The 22390-nt window shown below is 36.0% G+C and overlaps 3 protein-coding genes across 3 annotated transcripts; 1 reads left to right on the top strand and 2 right to left on the bottom strand.

Annotated features, from left to right (window-relative positions):
• Positions 1-4535: 4535 nt before the first annotated feature.
• LOC145616208 (uncharacterized) lies at positions 4536-5487 on the top strand. Its single transcript, XM_081670902.1, has 2 exons — positions 4536-4726; positions 4941-5487. The coding sequence occupies exons 1-2, from the start codon at positions 4627-4629 to the stop codon at positions 5294-5296; spliced, it is 456 nt and encodes a 151-aa protein (XP_081527028.1). The 5' UTR covers positions 4536-4626; the 3' UTR covers positions 5297-5487.
• A 58-nt stretch (positions 5488-5545) lies between these two features.
• LOC145616207 (nucleoside diphosphate kinase 2, chloroplastic-like) lies at positions 5546-8307 on the bottom strand. The gene is made up of 7 exons (XM_081670901.1): positions 7961-8307; positions 7816-7872; positions 7608-7694; positions 6996-7076; positions 6792-6904; positions 6649-6698; positions 5546-5825 (listed from the first exon to the last, which is right to left on the bottom strand). Exons 1-7 carry the CDS (start codon positions 8195-8197, stop codon positions 5758-5760), a joined length of 693 nt encoding a protein of 230 aa, XP_081527027.1. The 5' UTR covers positions 8198-8307; the 3' UTR covers positions 5546-5757.
• A 1164-nt stretch (positions 8308-9471) lies between these two features.
• LOC145616265 (uncharacterized) lies at positions 9472-18283 on the bottom strand. Its single transcript, XM_081670961.1, has 12 exons — positions 17855-18283; positions 17538-17666; positions 16646-16840; positions 15829-15876; positions 15632-15760; positions 11828-11952; positions 11197-11307; positions 10853-10961; positions 10633-10751; positions 10281-10434; positions 9986-10130; positions 9472-9874 (listed from the first exon to the last, which is right to left on the bottom strand). The coding sequence occupies exons 1-12, from the start codon at positions 17975-17977 to the stop codon at positions 9810-9812; spliced, it is 1452 nt and encodes a 483-aa protein (XP_081527087.1). The 5' UTR covers positions 17978-18283; the 3' UTR covers positions 9472-9809.
• Between the last annotated feature and the right edge of the window lie 4107 nt (positions 18284-22390).

Below are 22390 nucleotides of genomic sequence, written 5' to 3' on the forward strand. Positions count from 1 at the left end.
TTAGCCGCCCTTAGTAAAGGGGTGAGACCATCTTTGTCTAGCGAAAATGCCACTTCTACATTTGCATCCACCATGATTTCCTTTATCTCATCTCGATGAATTTGCTCAATGCCTTAAGCAAGATAATAAACATATTCATTCATTAAGATTAAGAAACAACTTACATTAGAAGAAAATTTGTATGTAAAACAATAAAAGACATTTTGTGAAAAACTACCCTATAAAATACTTTTTTATTTATTTATTTTTTATTTTTTTTTTGCGAAAAACTACCTAATAAAAAAATGTGGTAAGAAACCATCTTATAAATTATAAAAGAGTAAATGCTGTAAGAGACTACCCTTGGTCGAAAAGGCATCGTTGACTTTTATTTTCTGGCATTGACCACGTCACGTGCCAATCAATCAAGAAAAATAAAAGGAGGGAAAAGGTGAATTAAAAGTCACGTGATGTGATATTATTTGTAAGATATATCAACATATTATTTTGTTGCAAATAATAAGAGACAGAGGTAGTTTATAAAGACAATATGTGCTCAAGAGATTTACCTGGACGGTTAGCGAATAGATGAAAAGGTGTCTCTTTGTTCTTGTTGACCACATTAACCGATTTCTTGTCGTACTTCAACAAAAGCTTGACCAAATCGATGTTACAATTATTTGATTTGAGGGCTTCATGGAGAGCTGAATTACCATCCACATTCTGCACCAACCATGGTGAATCGAAACGAGTTCCCTTAGCAATCGCTTCGTGTTCAATTCTATGGATACATTTGTTACATTTCTCTAGTAACAATGACAAAAGATCTGATCGCCACAGAGTTGATGAGGCAACATAATCATCATCAACATAAATTTTTGTATCAGGATGATTTCGCACAAGGACATGAATCGGAGTGTCCCCTTTACTGATGTCCCTTTGAGTAATAAGTGATGGTTCATGTTCGAGAGCTTGTTCAATGAAACTCACAAAATCGTCTCGATTTACACGACTTTCCTTCTTAAACAGCATTAATCTGTGAAGGATATTTTTTCCCTTTGAATCTTGTGAAAGTAGAAAATCTTTTCCCAAATTTTTCATTCTTTTTCTTAGAAATGTTATGTCTATTCTGTCTGTTGCATCAATTTCTTCCCTCGTTAATGTTCGTTTTGTTAGCATCTACATCATTAAAGAAAAAATAAGTTACGAAAGTTACGTATTTGGAAATCAAAATACAGTTTAGTCAAATCAGCCAAATTAGAAGATCAGACTTACTCAAATCCGATACATATAAAGTCAAAGTCTAGTCAATCAAATAATCGGATCATTAGAGGATTATATATATATTAAAAAAAATTCAGACCAACCAGATTTGAAAAAATAAGTGAACATCATATCAGATTAAAAAAACCACGTTTGAATCAAATCAAATTAAAAAAATAAGTTTAGATCAGATTAGTATAAGAAAAAAAAAAAGGATGATAGATTAAAGAACGAACTATTTGTAAATCTTGTATAGAGTATAATATAAGTGATAAAATATTAGGAAATTTTGATAATTACCACCTTCTGTTATGGCGATGGTAGTTCATGCCCCGATGGTGTGTTGGTTGTTCATGGCTGCGGTTTCTTCTTCTCAAGTGATGAGGTAGTGTATGATGGTTCCTTAAGAATGGCCTCCTGTGATGATGCAGGGCTGGATGGCCGTGGTCATGATGTCTTCTATGATGATGGTGTCTGTGATGGTGATGAATAATTGGCTGGGGATATATAGGTGGGAAAAAGGGGTGTGGATGCCAGGGACCCCAATGATGATGAAATTGTCGGTGGGGAGGTTCAGTAGAATGGTGATGTTCGGAAGAGTGATGCCTATGATGATGTGGCTCCAAATGGCGATGTTCGTGTGAGTGATGCCTATGATGAATTGGCTCCCAATGATGTTCGGGCGAGTGGTGCCTATGATGGATTGGCTCCCAATGATGATGTCTGGGCGAGTGGTGCCTATGGATTGGCTCCCAGTGATGATGTCTTGGCGAGTGGTGCCTATGGATAGGCGGCCAATGATGTTCTCTCATATGGTGGTGGCGATGGTGATGTGGTCGTAGAAAGAACTTATGCGGTGGTCTATGCCTGTGTGGTCTAAACTTGTGCGGCAGCTTAGGTTTGTGCGGGTGTGGCCTGAACTTATGTGGCATCTTATGACATGGATGGCACGGTGGCAGAATAATCCTCGGTGGTAAATGATATGGTGGTAAGATGGTCTTGTGATGTGGCATAAAGTGTGGCAACATAAAGAGTTCATGTGATGGCGGAGGAGATAGAATTAAATGGTGGTATGGTGGCGGTGACATGGGCATACCTTCAGGTGGTGGAGACATCATTTGTGGAGGAGGTGGCGGTGGTGGGAGTGGGAGTGGCGGTGGATAGTAGTTATCATTAGTAGCCATGGTCACCGATGGAAAGGTGAGAAACACAAACGCAACAAGTAGCGAGACTAGGAGGGATGCCATTGATGACTGATGAGAGAGAGCGAGAAATGAGAAAAGGTTAAAAGAGTTAACTTCTCTTGGGGAAGTGTTGTTGGATCTCAATCTGTAGAAATGTCCTTAACTTTTAATCATGATTAGGGCAAAATACACGGCCCTTTTTTGGGTCAGCAATCTTTGTTGAAGTTACCCTTCAAATTAGGGTATTGCCTGTGTAAATTACTCTAGCTATCAACTGGATTATAGTACTTGGGTGAAATTTTGTAGTAACTTTTTGTCACAATCTTGAAATGATAGATGAATCCCACCAAATATGACGGCTACTTGTTCACGTTTAAGATTTTTAACTTTTCATTTGGTAATTGCCCCTAATTTTCATTAATAATATGGCTTAAATGTTAGTAGTTGACTACCAATTACCATATTATGTTCAAACATTTGCTAAATGGGACGGCATTTGCCCTCAAAAAGTAATCTTGTTTTTGGCTAGTATTGTTCCACTTATCTACAATAATTGAGGAGGATAATATTAGGTAAATCTTTGTCTAAAATGTCACCTAATTTGTAACAATTACGAAATATTATCCTTAATAATTAATTATTAGGAAATGAGTGAATAATGCTTATGAGTCCTTTTAATCCGTTCCTCAATTGGTGCGTAGTTGTTTTACCCACATCTCTTGTTGATCTACATTTTTTTTTTTTTGTCCTTTTGAATTTATAAAAGGCTAGATTTCTCATATGAATCCCCTTTAGTTGGGGACATGCTAGGTCATGTAAGTCCACATGTCATGTTAACGGGCCTCTTTTTTAAGCGAGTCGTGTCTTGAATGAGTTAAGAGAGTTGTATCGTATAGAGCTTTTTTAGAATAGGAAACATGCATAAGCCGACTTCTTGTACTCCTATTCTATTCTTTTTTACCAAAATTTGAAAACAAGATTCATGCAAGACAAATGACATACTAGTGTGCTTGACATGTCGTGCTAGGTTTGTAGTAAGCTTATACCAGGTTCATTCATTATTGTATAGTGTCTAATTGACCTTTTGTTAGCGTATTGTCTTTTTAGCTACCCATACAATAGAAATTTTTGCAACAACGATGTAAACATAAGGTAAAAATCATTGCTAATTAAGTTGTTTAGGTAAGTCCATGAATATAGAATTTTGCCTTTCTCTTAGAAATTAAGTAAGATAACTCCAAACACCTCTTGTGTGTTTGTAACTTTGTAAGTGATTTTAAATCAAATTAGGATAATTTTTTTTAAACTAGAAATTAGGATAATTAATCAGTTTTGAAGTTTTATCAAGTATAAACCCTAAAAAATTACAAGTAAAAACATGATAAAATCGGTTAGTGGCTTAAATCTCAAGATATCCATGAAAATTTGTATAAAAAAAAAATAATTAGTTCATAACATTAATCTTTGAAACAAAATGTATTCGTCGTTTAATATTTTTCATAACTAAACTAATCTATTTCCCAACTGCAACTCTAGAACATTGCCTTAACCAAAAAGTGACTCAAATTGCACAACATAACCCTAATTCATTATTAATCATTCCTAATAAGCTAACATTAACGTCCTTTTCTTTAGTAGCATGTTTGTTTGTAGGGATTATTGATGGGATAAGGATTTAAAGTCCCTTATATCCCATTATCCCTGGTTTGTTTGAGGGGTATAAGTTATCCCATATAAAAGGGATGGGACTAAATAGAGGCTTATCCCTCTATTTCTATAACAAGGGGGGCAAGTATAAGAGTTGGGGATAAAAATTAAAAGGTAAAAGATAATTTTACCGAGAGAGGAGAAAAGTTAATAAAGATAGTTAAGTAAATTTGCTACTTATCCCAATTTAATTCCCAACTCATTCCAAACAAAGGATAACATAATTTTTATCTTTATTCCACTTAATACGTAATTCCTTATCCTTAACCTATCATCTTATTCTCATTATCCCTATCCCTATTGCCAAGCGCCCTGTAGGATAAAAAATGAAGGCGGGGTTTGTATATAACATTTCAAGTTTGGGGAACAAGTTCCCGCTCTATGCCCTTCAACTCCCCCATTGAGTCATTTCATTCCCCCCTTTGTTGTTCTGTTGAGTGTTTCTCCCATTTTGATTTTTGAAGAGAGAGAAAATTAAGAGAGAGAAACAAGGATGTTTGGCCGGATTAGATCGTCGCCATCACCTGTCGAATTGTTGGAATTAGAGCGTCTTCCTTCCAAGCTTCTCAAACACGATTCTCTCTCCATCTATGGTATTATCAACCCTTTTTTCAATTTTCTATCACTCATTTTCTGCTTCATCGATTTAGGGCTTTTAATTCATACTTCAATCTTACAGTCAATTTCATTAATTTGTAATAGTGCTGTCAATTATACCCAAAAATATTAAAAATTGACCAATTCAATTGTTGAAATTCCGTAATTCGATTGATTTAGTGGTTATGTTTGGTTTTTCATTGAGTGCAGAATCGACGCTTGTGAAGCTCAAGCAAGGCTCTCAGCGTAATCTTAGCCCGACAACTCAAGATTCTATGGATTTTGAATCGAATTCGAATGTTTCGGAGGATTCACCCAAGGTTTCAGGGTTGTGTGGTGAGCAAGGATTATTAGCTGCCTATAATAGTGATAGTTCTTGTATTGGTGTTTCTTCGAGTCCTAATCAGGAGCAGAAGACAGGCAGAGAAATCTCGATACATTGTCTATTTTCTAAGTATGCTACTTCTCGTAAAAGAGAAGGGGCAACTGGTTGTAATGGTGGTTCTCCTGTGAGTATCTCTACTTGTTCGAGTGATTCTGAATCGACAGGTTGCTCAAGACACTGAGTTCTGGAAGTCTGTAATCTCCAATACTCGACAGTGTTGTTTGGGTAGTTTGCTGCAATTTGCTTTGCTGATTAATTTACAGGAAAGGGTGTACAATGATTGTAACAATATTACTGTTATTGTAGTGTTTAGTGGTGTTGATTAATCTGATAAATATAGCCATTGTATTGTCTGATTCTGATCGAACTTTGGAATTCACAGCAATCAAAAGTGTGAAACTTCACATATTGATACAATTGTAATGCAGGATTTGAGTAATAAATCATCAGCAATTTTATTACAGCAGCAACTCGTATTTGATTACAAAACTTGTGATTGTCTATATAAATGTAATACAAAACTCTTATAGAGAAAACTACATCTGAAGCACATGGCAGAATGAATGTTTAGCCAGTGCAAACAAGGCCTCAAAACTGTGCAACGCTCTATCAGTAGAATCATAGAAACGGGTCAAAAGATCACTACTCCCTCAGCCATGGTGCTTGAGCAGGGGTCCATTGGCATATTTCACCTTCTTTAAACCACAGACCTGCAACGAGAGTATAAAGTCAGATGCAAATATTCAATTCTTTCAATTTTCAACTATATTGGCATTATATATATATATATATATATATATATATATATATATATATATATATATATATATATCAACATTGATGAATGTGCGAGTACAAAATTAAGCAACCACCAGCCCAAAAAATAGGTTTATAGACATTGCTATCCTTTCTAGCACCATCAATTTTCTAATATATGTTGCTGTGCAGCAGAAGTTCACCTGCAGTTACAGCAGAGTTATGTTGCTTTTATAGCTTCCCCCGTCAAGTGAGAGTTTCTTAGGATCCTAATGTTATACAGAGTAGGAAACACACCCTCATATAATTCATGTATACGGAGTATGAACTATGCAAAGCACCAGTAATCAATCTTTAATTAGCAAAGGCAATTTCAGGAAAGCACCAATTCACGCTGAATCCTTTCTCAGCAAGCAACTGTTCTAAGCAGAATTACTAGTAGTTTCCTACTTTCCTGATCTCTATATTCGAATAATACCATCGTAACTAGATTTTGACCTCCTAGTACTAGAGTTTCTAATCACTAGACAGAAATGTAACATCTAAAAATTGCCAGTCACAAACTTCTCTGAACTAACTTGCAGTTTGCCATGTAACACATTCGTAATAAACCATAAATCATTCAAAGGGCCACAATGCATCAGAAGAAATAGGCTATATACAATGTCACGTAATAGGCAAATATAATATTTTAGACCCATTAATAAAACATCACAACCATGAAGTAATTCAGAGAGAGCCTCAAGATGAGTAAGATTGAAGCATAGAAATTCTTACCAATTTCACGCTTTCCATTGTCAGGGCTATCACTTCCATGAACCACATTCCTGCAAGTATTAGGTAGACTTGAGCATTGCATAGCTAATAATTTCTAATAGCATCATGAATCTGTCACTAACAATTTAAATTAAAAGACCAACCTTCCAGTTTGAACAGCAAGATCTCCTCTAATAGTTCCAGGTTCAGCTTGAAGGGGATCTGTGGCCCCTATTAGCTTGCGTGATGATGCAACAACTCCAACACCCTCCCAAGCCTAATATTCATCAAATATCACCTCAAATTTCTACTTATATCCCAACTCCAACATTGCACGTAAGAAGACCATAAAGTTTAACAAATCTTACCATACACACAACGGGACCAGAAGTAATGTATTCGATCAGCTTCTGATAAAATGACTTGGAACTTAAATCCTTGTAGTGCTCCTGTGAACATTAAGCTCAATAAGAACCCATCGAAACTCCACAATAACCATATAAAAACACATTTTTTCAACAATCTCTAGTCAACATCTTTGCCATGCTCAGGGTCCATTTAATCAAGAGCCTGTAATCCTCAACTCCAATTCTTGTTATAGGATATTAGGATGATATCTAGTTTTCTCACAGTAATTGAATTTGTTGCTTTCATTTACCAAATTAAATTTACCCCTATAATCATCACATTCGAGCAATGGAGCTTGAGTTTTATATATACTAACATAATTTAATTATTCCAAAACATTGGAGATTTTTTTTTCAATTCAAACAAAAGTGTGTTTATCCTACTTAAAAGAAACCTTAACTATTCTCAAACTCACAATAAGCAGCTAATTCTCATAAATTAGGCATATTCATAACAAAAACATTGAATTAACCCGGCACAGAACACCTACAGTCCTAATCCAGCAAACAATATCCCCATTTTATCAAAAGAAGCAAGAAAATTCATAATTGACAAAATTATATAAATTATACCTCAGCTAATTCTTTGGGGCATTGATACATCTTCAACCCAATCAACTTAAAACCCTTGTTCTCAAATCTTGAAATTATCTCTCCAACCTAAACAAAATTGAATTTCATCAATTACCCATTTCAGCAAATCTTCAACCCAATAAAACCCATAATTTTTTCTTTTAATTAAAACAAACCCATTAAAAATCAATCAAAATTAAAAACATACAAGGCCACGCTGAACCCCATCTGGTTTAATCATAATGTAGGTCTCCTCAACTTGATTCTGCAACAAAACCAAAAAAAAAAAGGTGAAATTCAAAATAACTTATCCAAAAAATGAAAAAAGTGAAATTTAATGAAGAAAAACAGACCATTGAAGCAACTAAGTGAGGAAGAAAGATGCGGGGTTTGGTGGAATTCTTTCGGAGAGGAGAGAGAGTTGAAAGAGGGCATTTTGTGGAAAAAAGATGGGATTGTGAGTGAAATGCAGCTAACTTTTGGTGGTTGTTGCGGCGGAAGAGGAGGTTTTGGTGGTGGGTTTGAAGAGATGAGTTTGGTAGTGATGAAATGCAATTGCAAGGACTGCTTAATCCACTTATTGCTTCCATTTTCTCTCTCTTCCTTCAACCAAAGCTAACAATGGTGGTGAAGATGAGGAGAATTTTTTTGGGTTTTGTGTGGAATGGTGGGTTGTGTACTTGTGTAAGTTGTGTTAGGATATGGGTTTTGTTTGCTCTTTTCAAGTCACAAACTCACTCACAAAAACCCATGTTTAATATTGAAAGTGTGGTTAGTAGATTAAGGGTCTCATTGACTGAACTGAGCTAACTGAATTGAACTGAACTTAGGACCTGTTCTCTTACGTTGAAATTTAGTTCAGTTCAGTTCAGCTCCTAATTTCCTTCTCTTATAAAATATTCATTTCAGTTCAGTTCAATTCAGTTTAGTTCAGCTGAGTTCAGTCAATGAGAACAGGCCCTTAATGAAGCTGAACTAAACTTAATTGAATATTTTATAAGAGAAGAAAATTAAAAACTGAACTGAACTTATTGGAACCGAATTGAAACTAAAAATAATCTGAAGAGAACAGGCTCTACATTGATCTTAGAGAAAATAATACTGAACATCGAGAAGGCGAAAAGGGTTGAAAAACTAATGTATACACCCTGTAATAGGGGTAATGAATTGCGAATATGATGCTGATCACCCCAATTTTCTTGCTCGTCAACTCTATCCAATCAAAAATTTAAAAAATAAAATGAGTTAAACAATATGAAAGAAGTAAACTAGTACTCCGTATATTGGACTATAGAGTATAGACTATAGAATATGTAGGTGACTTACTAGTTACGAGTACTAATTAAATACTTCCTTTGTCGTCCTCCTTTGTTTCCTCCATAAGGGGAATGATACTTTTCCAATTTTTTGGTTGAAAGAAAAGTAGTGGGGTTAGTGTAATTGTTGTGAGAGTAAAAATGTAATTTCTACTACTAAAAGTAATATGGGGCAAACTTAAATGGATGGATTAAAAGAAAAATGAGGCAAACAAAAAGAGATAAAAGGGAGTACAATACAAAGAATCTACATACAAACCTTTTCATTCTTCTCAATTATTACATCACTTGAAAGAACATATCACATTTTACCGAATATAATTCATACTTTGGTTTCTCTTCCATTTTAATGATTTTATCTAGGATCTTTGGATCAATGGATCATCAACATCTATGTCATGATTTTATCTAGGATCTTCGGATCAATGAATCATCTTCATCTATGTAGTCACCTTACATTGGTCTCCAACCTTTAAGAAAATCCTGAATGAGGAATCCTACACAACCTGATTGTATGGAAAAATGAATAAAGGTAACACCCAGAAACATATAGCTCAATAAAGATGCTCATTGTTGTTAAAAATGTTGAGCATGTATTCAATTTCAGATTATATTGGCACATGTATCAGCAGTATCACCTGCTAAGGTTTACAGAAAACATCTAAGATTATGCCAATAGGCATCAGAGTGGCTAAAATAATACAAGAGTAATCAAAATGAGCCGCTTTCTGGTTCTTCTCTTCCTTTTTTCTGTAATAACTCAACAAAGAATGAACACAACAGAAAAGCATTAACAAGAAGAAATGAGTGAACAAAGGTGGATGAGACAGTAGCTATTTGCATGTTCTCCAAATTTGCACGTCTCTAGCCCGACAAATGTTATCAGCTATCGCCTACGAAATGTTCTTCTGAACCAGCCGTGTCTTTGTGTTTTTTCCTTCATATCCTTGGCTGTACAACAACCGGAAATTACAGTTATGATTAATTATACAAGTAGATATCAAATCTAAAGGCATAAAAATAACTGATATTCTGGTACAGTAATAGAGACTCAAGGGCTACCTTGAAGTCTACCAGCACGATATAAAGCTTCTTCTGCTATGGGTCGCCATTCTTCAGCACACGAAAAGTTCATGCCCATGCCAACACTTAGCCCTCTTAATAGATGCACAGTTCGAAGAACAGAAAACAGTTCTTCAGGAAAAGCCTTTAGATGCAATCAAACAAGAGAGCAGAACTTTTAGGGGATTTATTTTGTGTAAAAAATAAGAAAGAAAAGAGAGATTCAATGTTTATGACAAGAAAGAAAAAATTGAAAAATATTTTGGACAACAACTTAGGCAACAAAAATTAGCACCTCAACGGAAATCTTTTTAATAGAGGATCCCTCAGAGAAAGGTTGCAGCATAGTTACTCCAGGAGGTAGCTTTGTGTCGAACATTGTCTGTGCTAACTTCAGCATCTCCTCTTGTTCATTTTCACATTTACTCAAAGTGTTGATACCAAGCTCCCTATGAACAGACAAGAAATATCTCAAGGATGAGAATCAAAGTATCAGATTGACATGGAAGTTTTTCTCACCTAATGTCTGTATATATAGTTTTTAGATTAATTTCAATGGGATAGATTTGTCTTCCTATTTTTGATAAAAAATTAAAGCCACAAAGCTCAGAGAAGTCAATTCCACAAGATTGTCAGTTTGTAACCACCTATAGCTTTCGATTGCTCTAATAGGATCATTATCAGCCATAGCAAGCACTAGATTTGCATATCCAAGCCTCAGATTCTCTGGCAGGTCTTTTACTTGCCCATAGTCCAGCAATGCAACCTAAATAGTAACCAAGTTCGATTAACCTCCTAAAAATTTAAAATTAGTCAACATAAAGAGTTCAATGCTTGTAACTTAAAGGTAATTAGCCTCTCACTCACCTCAGAACCTTTACATATTAGAATATTCCCAGGATGAGGATCTGCATGGAAAAATCCACTCTTTATTATCATCTGCCCATATGCCACAGCCAAGCTTTTAAGAATATTCCTGCATGCAAAGATGTTTGGACATACCCAATATAGATTAAACCATGCTAAAAATTAATCGTGCCGACAAAACTAGTAGTGAAAATTTATGCTACATTTTTCAGAAAGCATGAAAGGATAAGAGAAATAAATGTGAAGCTAAATATATGTATTAATACAATCCATCAGCAGTCACAAAATTTGTAGGAAACGAGGTAAAATGAGATAGCATACTTCTAGATGAAAAGTGGGCTTACTGCTTTGCTGCAACCGCAACCCTACCACTAGGGTTAAGGCCTCTTTTGGCCATTTCATCTCCAAGTCTCAAAATTGGGATCCCATCAATGTAGTCCATCACCAATACCCTCCTAATAAAAGAATAATCAATCTTAATGGACAATTACCACACAATTAACCATTGAAGTAGACATCATATTCCATTAAAAAGTAGAATTCATCCAACTAATTATATTAAACTTAAACAAGGCATCATATAAAATGTGCAATATTAAAGCATTTTGCATGTCTGCTATTAATTATTAAGAATGCCAATTTCTTGTGAAGTAGTAGGTCAGCCAACGCCGCCTTGTCATTCAAGGGTGTATCACTGTCAACCAAACCCGAGGTGCTGCATACATATGTTCTTCCCAGTCCCCCCACAGGCCACAACCTTGCCATAGGCTAGATCCTAATAAGAGGCACTGTATGTATAATGGGCAAAACAAATTGTAGTTCTTTGCATATGTGTTCATTATTTCCAAGACTGATAAGATAACGAAAAAAAATGGTGCAGTCTACAGCTGTGAAAGAGAACAAATATATGGTTGTGAATAGTGCAATAGTGGATGAGATGTTATCCACCCATCAAAATCACAATAAGCAGCTTACCTACTGGCCAAGTCCTTCATGACTCGTGGTACCAGAACAGGACTCTTCTTGTTATTCTCATACAGGAATTGCCTGATCTTATCCATCGCAGCAGCCTCCCTTGTAAAGTCAAATTCATTTGCAATCTTATGAAAGAAAAAAAATATTATAAATTAAACATTCCAGTCAGGATCAGGAGCAAACAGAAAAGTACTTGAAGGTAGCACATGATCAACCTAGAAACCGCTAAACATGATTCAATATGAATTCAATTTGGAAGTTTACAATTTTATCACAATAATTTGCCTATAATACTTGACAATAATCATCAAAAATTAAATCTTAAAGAAAACTTTCCCAAAAAGACAGCTAAGGATACATACAAATGAAAAAAGTTGTTAAACTATTTCTGTAGCATCTCTCATCTTAATTCTCTCTACCTAACTACATGGAAAGTCATGCACACAAAAAACCAAATTACTGACTAATTGCATAAATCTCCATCAAGTACTTACTCTGTTCCATAGTAATTGCACTTTGCAACACTCATTTTTCTAGGAAGTTTCACATTAATTGCAACATACTTATATGGCTAATGAGTTTATGTCTCCCCACATTCCATGGCCCCCTTTCATCATATGGGCTCCAAAATCTTGCATTTTCTCACCAGGTTGCAATCATGGAGCCTAAGAAGGCCACTGACAGTCTGACATACAGAATACTTGACTGTCGCAACATCAATCAATCAATCAATCAAAGCCTTAATCCCAAAAGTGGGGTCGGCTAACATGAACCAAATATGATTATTCCGTGTAGTCATCAACATAAATCTTTCTCCTCCATCCCTTACGATCCAAAACTTCATCCTCACGTAAATCCATGCACTTCATATCCTTCCTCACTCCTTCCAACCAAGTCATTTTTGGTCTCCCTCTTCCTCGTTTAATCCCTCCATGATCCCACTCTTCCACTCTTCGCACCGGTGCACCCACGGGTCTCCGTCTTACATGTCCAAACCAACGCAGACGATTTTCCCTTAATTTATCTGCAATGTCTGCCACACCTACTTTCTTGCGAATAACCTCATTTCTGATTCTATCTCTTAAAGTGTTTCCACACATCCACCTTAACATGCGCATTTCCGTAACCTCCATCTTTTTAATATGCTCTTTCTTAGAAGCCCAACATTCTGTACCATAGAGCAACACTGGTCTTATGGCAGTCCTGTAGAATTTTCCCTTCAACTGTAGGGGAATGCTGCGGTCGCATAACACTCCCGTGGCCGCTCTCCATTTAAGCCACCCTGACTTAATTCTGTGGGTTACGTCTTGATCAATGTCACCATTCTTCTGGATGATCGACCCAAGATACTTAAAACATTCACTCATGGTCAAATCCTTTCCATCCAAACTCACCACTTCATTGCTTGTCCCCCTCTGAGTGCCAAAACGACATACCAAATATTCAGTCTTACTCCGACTTAGCTTAAACCCTCTAGATTCCAACCTTTGCCTCCATTGCTCCAACTTAACATTAACCCCGTCCTTAGTCTCATCCACCAAAACGATATCATCCGCGAACAACATACACCATGGAACCTCATCTTGAAATGGTCTAGTTAATTCATCTAGAACCGTTGCAAAAAGAAAAGGGCTTAATGCAGACCCTTGATGCAATCCGATTGTAATAGGGAAATCTTTTGTCAACCCTCCGCATGTCCTCACATTTGTTGACACATCCCGATACATATCCTTAACTAGGTCTACATACCTTCGTGGGATACCTTTCTTCAACATTGCCCACCAAAGTATCTCTCTTGGCACCTTGTCATATGCCTTCTCTAAATCAATAAAGACCATATGAAGATCTTTCTTCTTTACCCTATAAAACTCCATCATTTGTCTTATCAAATGGATTGCCTCCATAGTAGATCTCCCAGACATAAAACCAAATTGGTTATCTGAAATGCTTGTGTATGCCCTCAACCTTTGTTCAATCACCCTTTCCCACAGCTTCATAGTGTGGCTCATAAGCTTAATTCCTCGGTAGTTAGAACAATCTTGAGCGTCTCCTTTGTTTTTATAAACCGGGACCAAGGTGCTCTTCCTCCAATCTTGTGGGATCCTTGTAGCCGTCCATATCTTGTTGAAAAGGTTTGTTAACCAATCAATACCAATCTTACCCAAACACCTCCACACCTCTATCGGTACCCCATCAGGGCCAACCGCCTTCTTAGGTTTCAACTTCCTCAGTGCAATCTCCACCTCTACTCTCCTAATCCTTCGCACATACTCCATGTTGATTTCTTCATCACTCACAGAGGTATCTCCTATCACAACTCCATTACTTCCATTAAATAATTCATCGAAGTACCCCTTCCACCTGTCCTTGATGTCCTCCTCTTGCACTAGGACCATTTGGTTCTTATCTTTGACACACTTCACCATGCCAATATCCTTCCTTGCCTCTTGTCTTCTCTTTGCCATCTTATAAATGATCCTTTCTCCCTCCTTGGAATCAAGTTTTTCATAAACCTCCTGATATGCCTTTTCTTTCGCTTGACGAACAGCTGCCTTTGCCTTACTCTTAGCCTCCTTATACGCTGCAAAGGTTTCATCACTCCTACATTTTCCTAAGGCTTGATAGCATTCCCTTTTTTGCTTAATTACTGCTTTCACCTCTTCATTCCACCACGAAGTATCTCTCTGTATCGAAGTTCTTCCCCTTACTTCCCCTAAGACCTCTTTGGCCACTCTTAGGAAACAGTTCTTCATTCGTAACCAAGTCATGTCCGGATCCACCTCTCCATCCCAATCCGCTTCTTCAATTACCTTTTCTGTAAAAACCTTAGCCTTTGCATCCCTTAGGGTCCACCATCTTATCCTCGGTTCTTCTTGTCTAACTTTTTTCTTCGCCTTCTCTTTCAGACGAATAGTCATTACCAATAGCCGGTGTTGGGTGACCACACTTTCCCCTGGGATAACCTTACAGTTTAGGCAACTTTGTCTATCTATGCTCCTTGTGAGCAGGAAGTCTATTTGAGTTGCATTTGCTCCACTCCGAAAAGTTATCAAGTGTGAATCCCTCTTCTTAAACCAAGTATTAGCCAAAATTAAATCATATGATTGGGCAAAATCCATAATAGCTTCACCACCGGCGTCCCTCTGCCCATACCCAAAGCCTCCATGGACACTCCCATAGCCCTCTCGGCTCGCCCCAACGTGCCCATTTAGATCCCCTCCAATATATAACTTCTCTGAGTGGTGGACACCCTGTACCACCTCGTCTAGATCCTCCCAAAATTGTCGTTTCTCTTCCGCATCTAAACCCACTTGGGGAGCATAAGCACTGATAACATTCGCAACATAAACTAATAAAAATCTTCAGATATGGATACATGAAGCATTCTTTCTCAAACAGTAAATACAGTAATACAAGAGATCTCCGTCCATTCAGACCCAATTATGTTCAACCCTCAAACATTTAATTCGTATGTATGAATCATTTTACCATATCAAATATCATACTTGGAAAACATGAGATCGAGACTTATGCACAACATAAACTATGTACTATTTTGATAAAAGATCAATTTGATGGTATTACAACAGCCATAAATTTCATAGTCATGTTACTCGTGTACACACATGTTTTTGCAAAATAAGACTCATCATGAGTCATGTTATAGCAGGGGGATGAATTACCACAAAGGCACTAATTGTGTTTAATGATTAATTCCCTTCATTACAGCTACTTAATCCCAGCTTTAGGCTTAAAGGATGACATTGAAAATAGGAGAGAAACTAGCAAACATAAAAATTTCACCTGCTTCTCCATTTCCTTTGTCACAGAATAGAGATCAAATTTGATATCTGTCTTCTGCATGTATAAAGCAAAAGCTTGCAGATTACGAATATCAGTCATCATCAACTCTTGAACTCCAGGATGTTGGACCTAGAAGATTTTCAGGCATCAGATGATAGTCACTATTCAAGCTCCTAAAAAGCATCCAAGTTATCTACCTTAACAACGACATCTCTTGTGTAACCCTTCAACTTTGCACGGTGGACCTAAATTAAAAGAATAAAAAAATTGCATAAGATTCAGCATGAATGTTCAAGTAAAAGAATAAATCAATAGAAACAGCTTAGCTGAATCATAGACATATCTAATCAAGAGCAAGTCATGGTGTAGAAGCCAGACCTATACTATGGTGACAAATTATATCTATCCATATAGTGCTCTCAGGAATCATAACATCCAGCGTAGTCCACAGTAAGCAAAAAACACACTTATTCCCAACACAAATGTTATAAAATTTTCAAGCACTATAGTCTATAGCCTGAGATTTTTCACATACCGGCTGGCTGATGGATCCCAACTAGTACTTGCATTAAGAAAGGTTAGATCACTAGAAACATTATACTAAACTCAGATTGATGAGTAGACTGAAGTGGCATCCGCGCAAAATGACAAACATTTTTAATTTCTGGCAAAACCCTGACAAGCAATTCTGAGTGTGAAAAATTTTCCCTTGGTTCCATGGGGTTATCAGATATTCAGATTATGACCTTTTAGACAAGTCTAAATCTTAATGGGGCAAAGATGAACCTTTACTTTTGTATTATGCAAAGAGAGAAGAGTCTTATGACCAACAATAATCAAGGGGTAAAAACAAACATTTATCAACAAGAAGTTGGCTCGAATAGCAAATCTATCAGAAAAACATAGAATCAACAAGATACATCTTATCAAGAACATGTCCAACTTAGAAGTATCAACATAACAAAGAGATAAATAACAGGCAAGACTTCAGAATCTGCAACATAGAAGATATACCTGTGCAATGGAAGCAGAACCAAGAGGATTTTCATCAAATGCATCAAACAATTCTCCAATGCTTTTTCCTAACTCTTTCTCTAGCACACGCTGAACAGTATCATAAGGTGTAGGGGGAGCTTGATCACAAAGAGTCACCAGCCGTCGCACCCATGCAGCAGGGGCCAAATCCGGTTTCCCAACAATTTGAGCAATCTAATCAAAGCCTCATCACCAAAAGCATTCAGATTATAAACTTTAGTCATTCATCAGATATACAGGCCAATATATTCCCTACACATCACAATAACCTCGATACGATATCTATAGCAATGATGGGACACAATCTAATAAACAGAATCTATTCTTCAAAGTCAACCGTTTTAAATAACACCAATTTAGATACAAGATTAAGATTATACTTAAAAGTAATCAATGCCCATTGAAATTATAGATTAATAAAGAATGTCAGTATGCCATTTCAAGAGAGAACAACTGATAAAAGACAGCAAATTTTCGACACAAAGTGTCACAAAAACCTTAGAATTTACAATATTGAACAAAATCATCAACTCATAGCTCAATTATAGAAATGGTGGGACACAATCCAATAAATACAAGCCATTCTTAAAAGCCATCCAACTAACCATTTTTAATTACAAAAGTTTACATGCAAGATTATAATTTTACTTCAAAAGGACCAATGCCCATTGAAAAATATAGATTACTGAAGGGTGCCACTTTATTAAAAAAACGAAAAGGCAACAAATTTTCAACATAAATTATCAATAACTTTCTCTAAGCTTGTCCAAATTAATGCAAAATTCAATGTTTATGATTGACATTCAATTAAATCCACCAAAAATCAAGAAAAAAACTGCATTAAAAAAGATGAGAAAGAAACTTAAAATACCTTAAGAAAGAACCCACCAAGATCATAGCACATATTGTAAATCTTATCAGCAGCAATCTCATGTTGCCTTTCCCACATTTCCTCTTGCTTCTTTGCATCTTTCACAAAACTCACTTGAACTTGAAATACCTAAAATTCAAACCAAAATTCAATAAACAACAACAAAATTGGGATTAAACACATTTTAGACTACAACCCAGAATCATAATTATGCAAATAATCTTAAATTAAAACCAATTAAAAATTGGAAAAAAAACCCAAACCCACAAAAATCGAAACAAAGCAACAAAAATATAGAAGAACCCCAGAAATTAAACCTTATAACCAGTATAGATTTCAGCAGTACGAGCCCAGAATTGAAGAGAACGATGCCATGGTCTTAATTGAGCAGATAGTTTATCTCGAAATTCATCAAATTGTGGAGCAGGAAAAAGAGGCATTTTTTTTTTTGCTCTTTTCCGAGTGTTCAAAGTGAATCTGAAACAATAGTATATTCTTTAAAAAATTTTTTGGATGAACAGTTGCCGCACGTTTAAGTAATTTAGTTTCAGTGTTGTGTAATTGCGTTGCTCTATTCTTCTTGGTTCTGATTCTTTTGATACTGAAATAATGAAGGAGGAATGAAGAGGATTAAGTGATCAACTAATGCCAGAAAAATGATGCTTAGCCTTAGAAAATTGTGGCTCAAAACAAGGTCATGTAAATTGCATTGCGGATGTTGCTTCTAGCTTCAGCAACTGTACTTTTTTGTATACTACGTATGTGTTAACAATGCTCACGCATAAGTCGATAGACCATGTAAAGCTTGGTATAGAGGGAAAATTTGCATCTCACAAGTCACAAGTCACAACCAAGAAGTTAGATATACATTGGGTGAGACTTCCTTTACCCTTATTCTTACTTTCAAAGTGTCGAGTATCATAGGCGCTTTTTTTTACCAACCAAAAATAAAAATGTAAAGTCCCACAATTTTATCATGAGGAAATATTTTTTTTTAGTAGAATTATGGGCTTAAGGCGTAATGTTGATGGTAAAGTGTCAAATTTGACTATTAGTTGGTTCGGGTTGGATTTGGTTATTTCGAATTTGAGACATATTTAAGGATAAGGTCAATTTGGGATTTTAGGTTATGTTGGGTTGCTTAAAGTCGAGTCAATTTTTGACACTTATGTAGAGTATCGGATCAATTTCAAAAAAAATAATTTTCTTTTATTTTTGGTATAATCTAATTTCTTACAATAGTACGGAAAATAGTTGCATACGCTCTCGAAGTTATTAAGTGCATACAATATGATTAATTTATTATTACAAGATAATATTATCATCATTAACATGTATGTTTCATATACATGGAATGTTTTGTAGCAGTGTTGCTTCACATTGTTAAATGGTATATCTCTACTTAAATATGTTCGATCCATTGCAATATTAAAATATGTTTGAACAAATATCGTCTAAACTCTAAACCTTAATTACAAATCTTTGATTTGTGAGAACTTGACTCCATTTCTTGGTTTTGGGTTACAACATCCATTGTATTTATAAGTCATTGCTGCATACCAATTTTTGATTTTTGCACATAATAATTTTCAAGCAAATTGCAAAAACATCCAAATAAAATAATGTATAATATTTTGGAATGGAATAAGTAAGTTGATGACGAGGTATTTGCGGAATAGCAACATATATAAATGATGCTAAGAGAATAGGAGCAATGTTACACTGAAATTAAGTATATATTATTACTGAATTAGTTATGCTTGTTGTTAGTAACCATAATGATCCACAGACAAAATAAAACTGACAACATCATGGACAGATATCATAAAAACCTAAAAGCAGGTCTTTCAATTAAAACTAGTGTACCAATTATCAACGAGTCCAATAGGGATAGTAACCACGCACAAAAGTTGTTGTTATGTTAGGGTTGGTAATTTAAGTAGTGCACATCAGAAGCAAATTAAAGAGGTAGAGACTGATAAAATAATTTGCAGAAAGATAAAGGCAAACTAATTTAAGAGTAAAGAAATGAACACAATATGTAAAATGAAAAATTAAATTTTTTTTTTTTAAAAAAAACACAACGACGAGCACCAAATTAATCCACTATATGAAAAATAAGAGTGTACAATAACTCTTCTTGAAAGGGTGATTAGTACAGGTAAACTCCCAACATAAAAACTCACACACAAAGGAGTATTATATTACAAACAATAGGTAATAGTGGATTTATAGAGAAAGTAAATAGGTAGAAAATAAGGAGGTGAGATAAGTAGAAAGACTTGTGTATAGGTATAGTTTCTTGTGTGTGTATGTATCATGAATGAATGTCCATGATGAAGGAATTATGTCTTCGATAAGTGCAATTACTAGATATATCAAGGATCACTATTATGGAGATAATAAGTTCATTCTATTGGGGCGTCATCCTCTGTTGCTAGACTATGAGAGATGATCTTTGGGCTAGTCAAATGGTCCAAAGCCCTTTAGAATGGATCCTATATTGGTCACACACAAGGGTATTGGGTTAAGCAAGTAAGAGGCCCATTAATGGGCCTCATGAGCAATTAACTAATCATGAATTGGATTGGGCTAGCATAGTTAGATTGGAATTAGGTTTTGGGCTTTTGACATGGGCTCTTATTTAGAGATGAGATCTATAAATAAGATCCATGCCTAGGGTTTGTAAGAAGCAGTCATAATTCACACACTGTGAATTTTGACATCAATGCAACCAATCCCAAAACCCTAATCCTCTCTCCAACTCACGGCCCTCATCCTCCCCTCACGTCCGTACGGCCGGCCACCCCTTGGTGGCGCGTGTGGTGGTTATCGTGGTGGTTCTTGGTTAGTATGTCTCTCCTCTCCGTTGAAGGTTGATTGAAGCGTTCAGTCACGACTAACTAGCATTAGTGGAGGTCTTAATCTGTGCCTGTGGACCAAGTAGAGGAATCACGCTTGGGGTTCTTTATCTCCTTTTGTTCTTGCTCGATCGCACGTGGAATCACGCTTCAAAGGTACAATTATTTGTTCTTTATGTGTTATGCATTAGATCCTTGGATTAGGTACTGTATGAATATGATTCATGTTTATTTCCGCTGCGTAGTACCTATAAACTCCTACACATGACCTATATTTATAGTTGAAGATGGAGCATGGAAGAAAGGGCCGAAAGATTCTAGAAGCCTTTTCATCATTCTTGTATCCATGATATTCTAGAAAATTCACAAACTATGTTTCCAGATACTTTCAATGTAAAAAATTCTCTAGATCATTTTAGTGACTTGCATGATACAAGCTAGTAGAAGAATTTAAAGAAATAAGAAGCAATACTAACCATGTTACATGTATCCAAAAGCTTCTAACAAATTAGGGCTGGCAAAAGCTGACCCGACCCGACAACCCGACCCGAACCCAACCCGAAATAAATGGGTTTTGATAGAGATTTTCAACCCGTTTATGTAATTGGGTCAACCCGAACCCGACCTGAAGTTAAATGGGTCGGGTTCAGGTTGAAAATCCCAACCCGAAACCAACCCGCATAAACCCGTTTATTTAATTGGGTCGGTTTCAGGTTGGGTCAACCCGAACCCAACCCGCTTAACTTAAAACCCTCATTTTAAAATATGGGCCAAACCCAAATTATCTAACCCTAATTCCCTAAAGACCTAAAGTCCTAAACGGCTAAAACAATCCCCTCTTTCTCTCGCTGCTTTCTTTTACTCAAACTCTCTCTCTTCTCAGTTTCTCTCTCTTCTCTCCTCTCTTTTCTCTCTCTAACTCTTGAAGATTGAAATAAAACTGCTTGAACCCTGAAGATTGAAGCTTCATCTCGAACATTCTGAAGGTAATAATCATGGCCATGAAAGTCAACGATGATGTGGGGGATACTCCCAGCCCTCCACAAAGTGCACCAGAAAGTCCTGCTGTCATGGAGAGTCAAACCTGATTATGTTGTTAATTTCTTCTAAAATTAGTTGATGAAACTGTTACTATTATTTTGGACATGTATTTGGTTTTCTAGTTGAACTTTTATTTGCCTACTTGGAAGTATTTTGGACATGTAACTCTTGGAAATATTTTGGACTTGTTGGCTGGCTACTTTTCAAGTTATAGTTGCTGTTGTGAGTGTATGAAGTATGGACAATGCACTAATGCAGCAGGATTTTCTTGAATTATGTTGTTAAGTTATGTTTGCTTGAATAATGTGTTGAACTTGAAGTCTTGAATACTTGAATCTTACAGGTTAAAGAAATTAGTCAAATTACAGGTTAAAAAAATTACATTATAAAGAAATTAGTAAATTACAGGTTTTTATTTTTATTTTTTTTAATTAAAAAAAAAATCAGGTTTAGGCGGGTCGGGTTCAGATCGACCCGTTTATAATCAGGTCGGGTTCAGGTTGGTTTTTTTGACCTGTTTAAGTAAACAGGTCGGGTTCAGGTTGGGGGGTCCTGACCCGTTTATGTAAACAGGTCGACCTGAACCCGACCCGACCCGACCTGTTTGCCAGCCCTACTAACAAATACTCCATCAAATAGTGGGCCTACAATTTGGGCCAAACCCAACATGTGAAATGTTAGTTATTGTGGTAAGAAGAACAACTACTGTAGTCTTGCTTCTTACCACAATAACTAACATTGTACCATAAACACGGTAAATAATTTTGTACACCATGGATGGTAAATTGTTCTAGGAAAAATTACATATAGTATTAAAAAAAAATATTAACAATCAACTTCATTGCTTATCTTTAGTTTGTATATTAATTACCCGTAAATAATATCAATAGTTTGATTATTGTTTGGGTGCACGTAATACACTAAAAGTTGCTATCTCAGTCTACTTTTTAT

The sequence above is a fragment of the Chenopodium album genome, chromosome 26, assembly GCF_948465745.1.
Source record: "Chenopodium album chromosome 26, dcCheAlbu1.1, whole genome shotgun sequence".
Taxonomy (NCBI): domain Eukaryota; kingdom Viridiplantae; phylum Streptophyta; class Magnoliopsida; order Caryophyllales; family Amaranthaceae; genus Chenopodium; species Chenopodium album.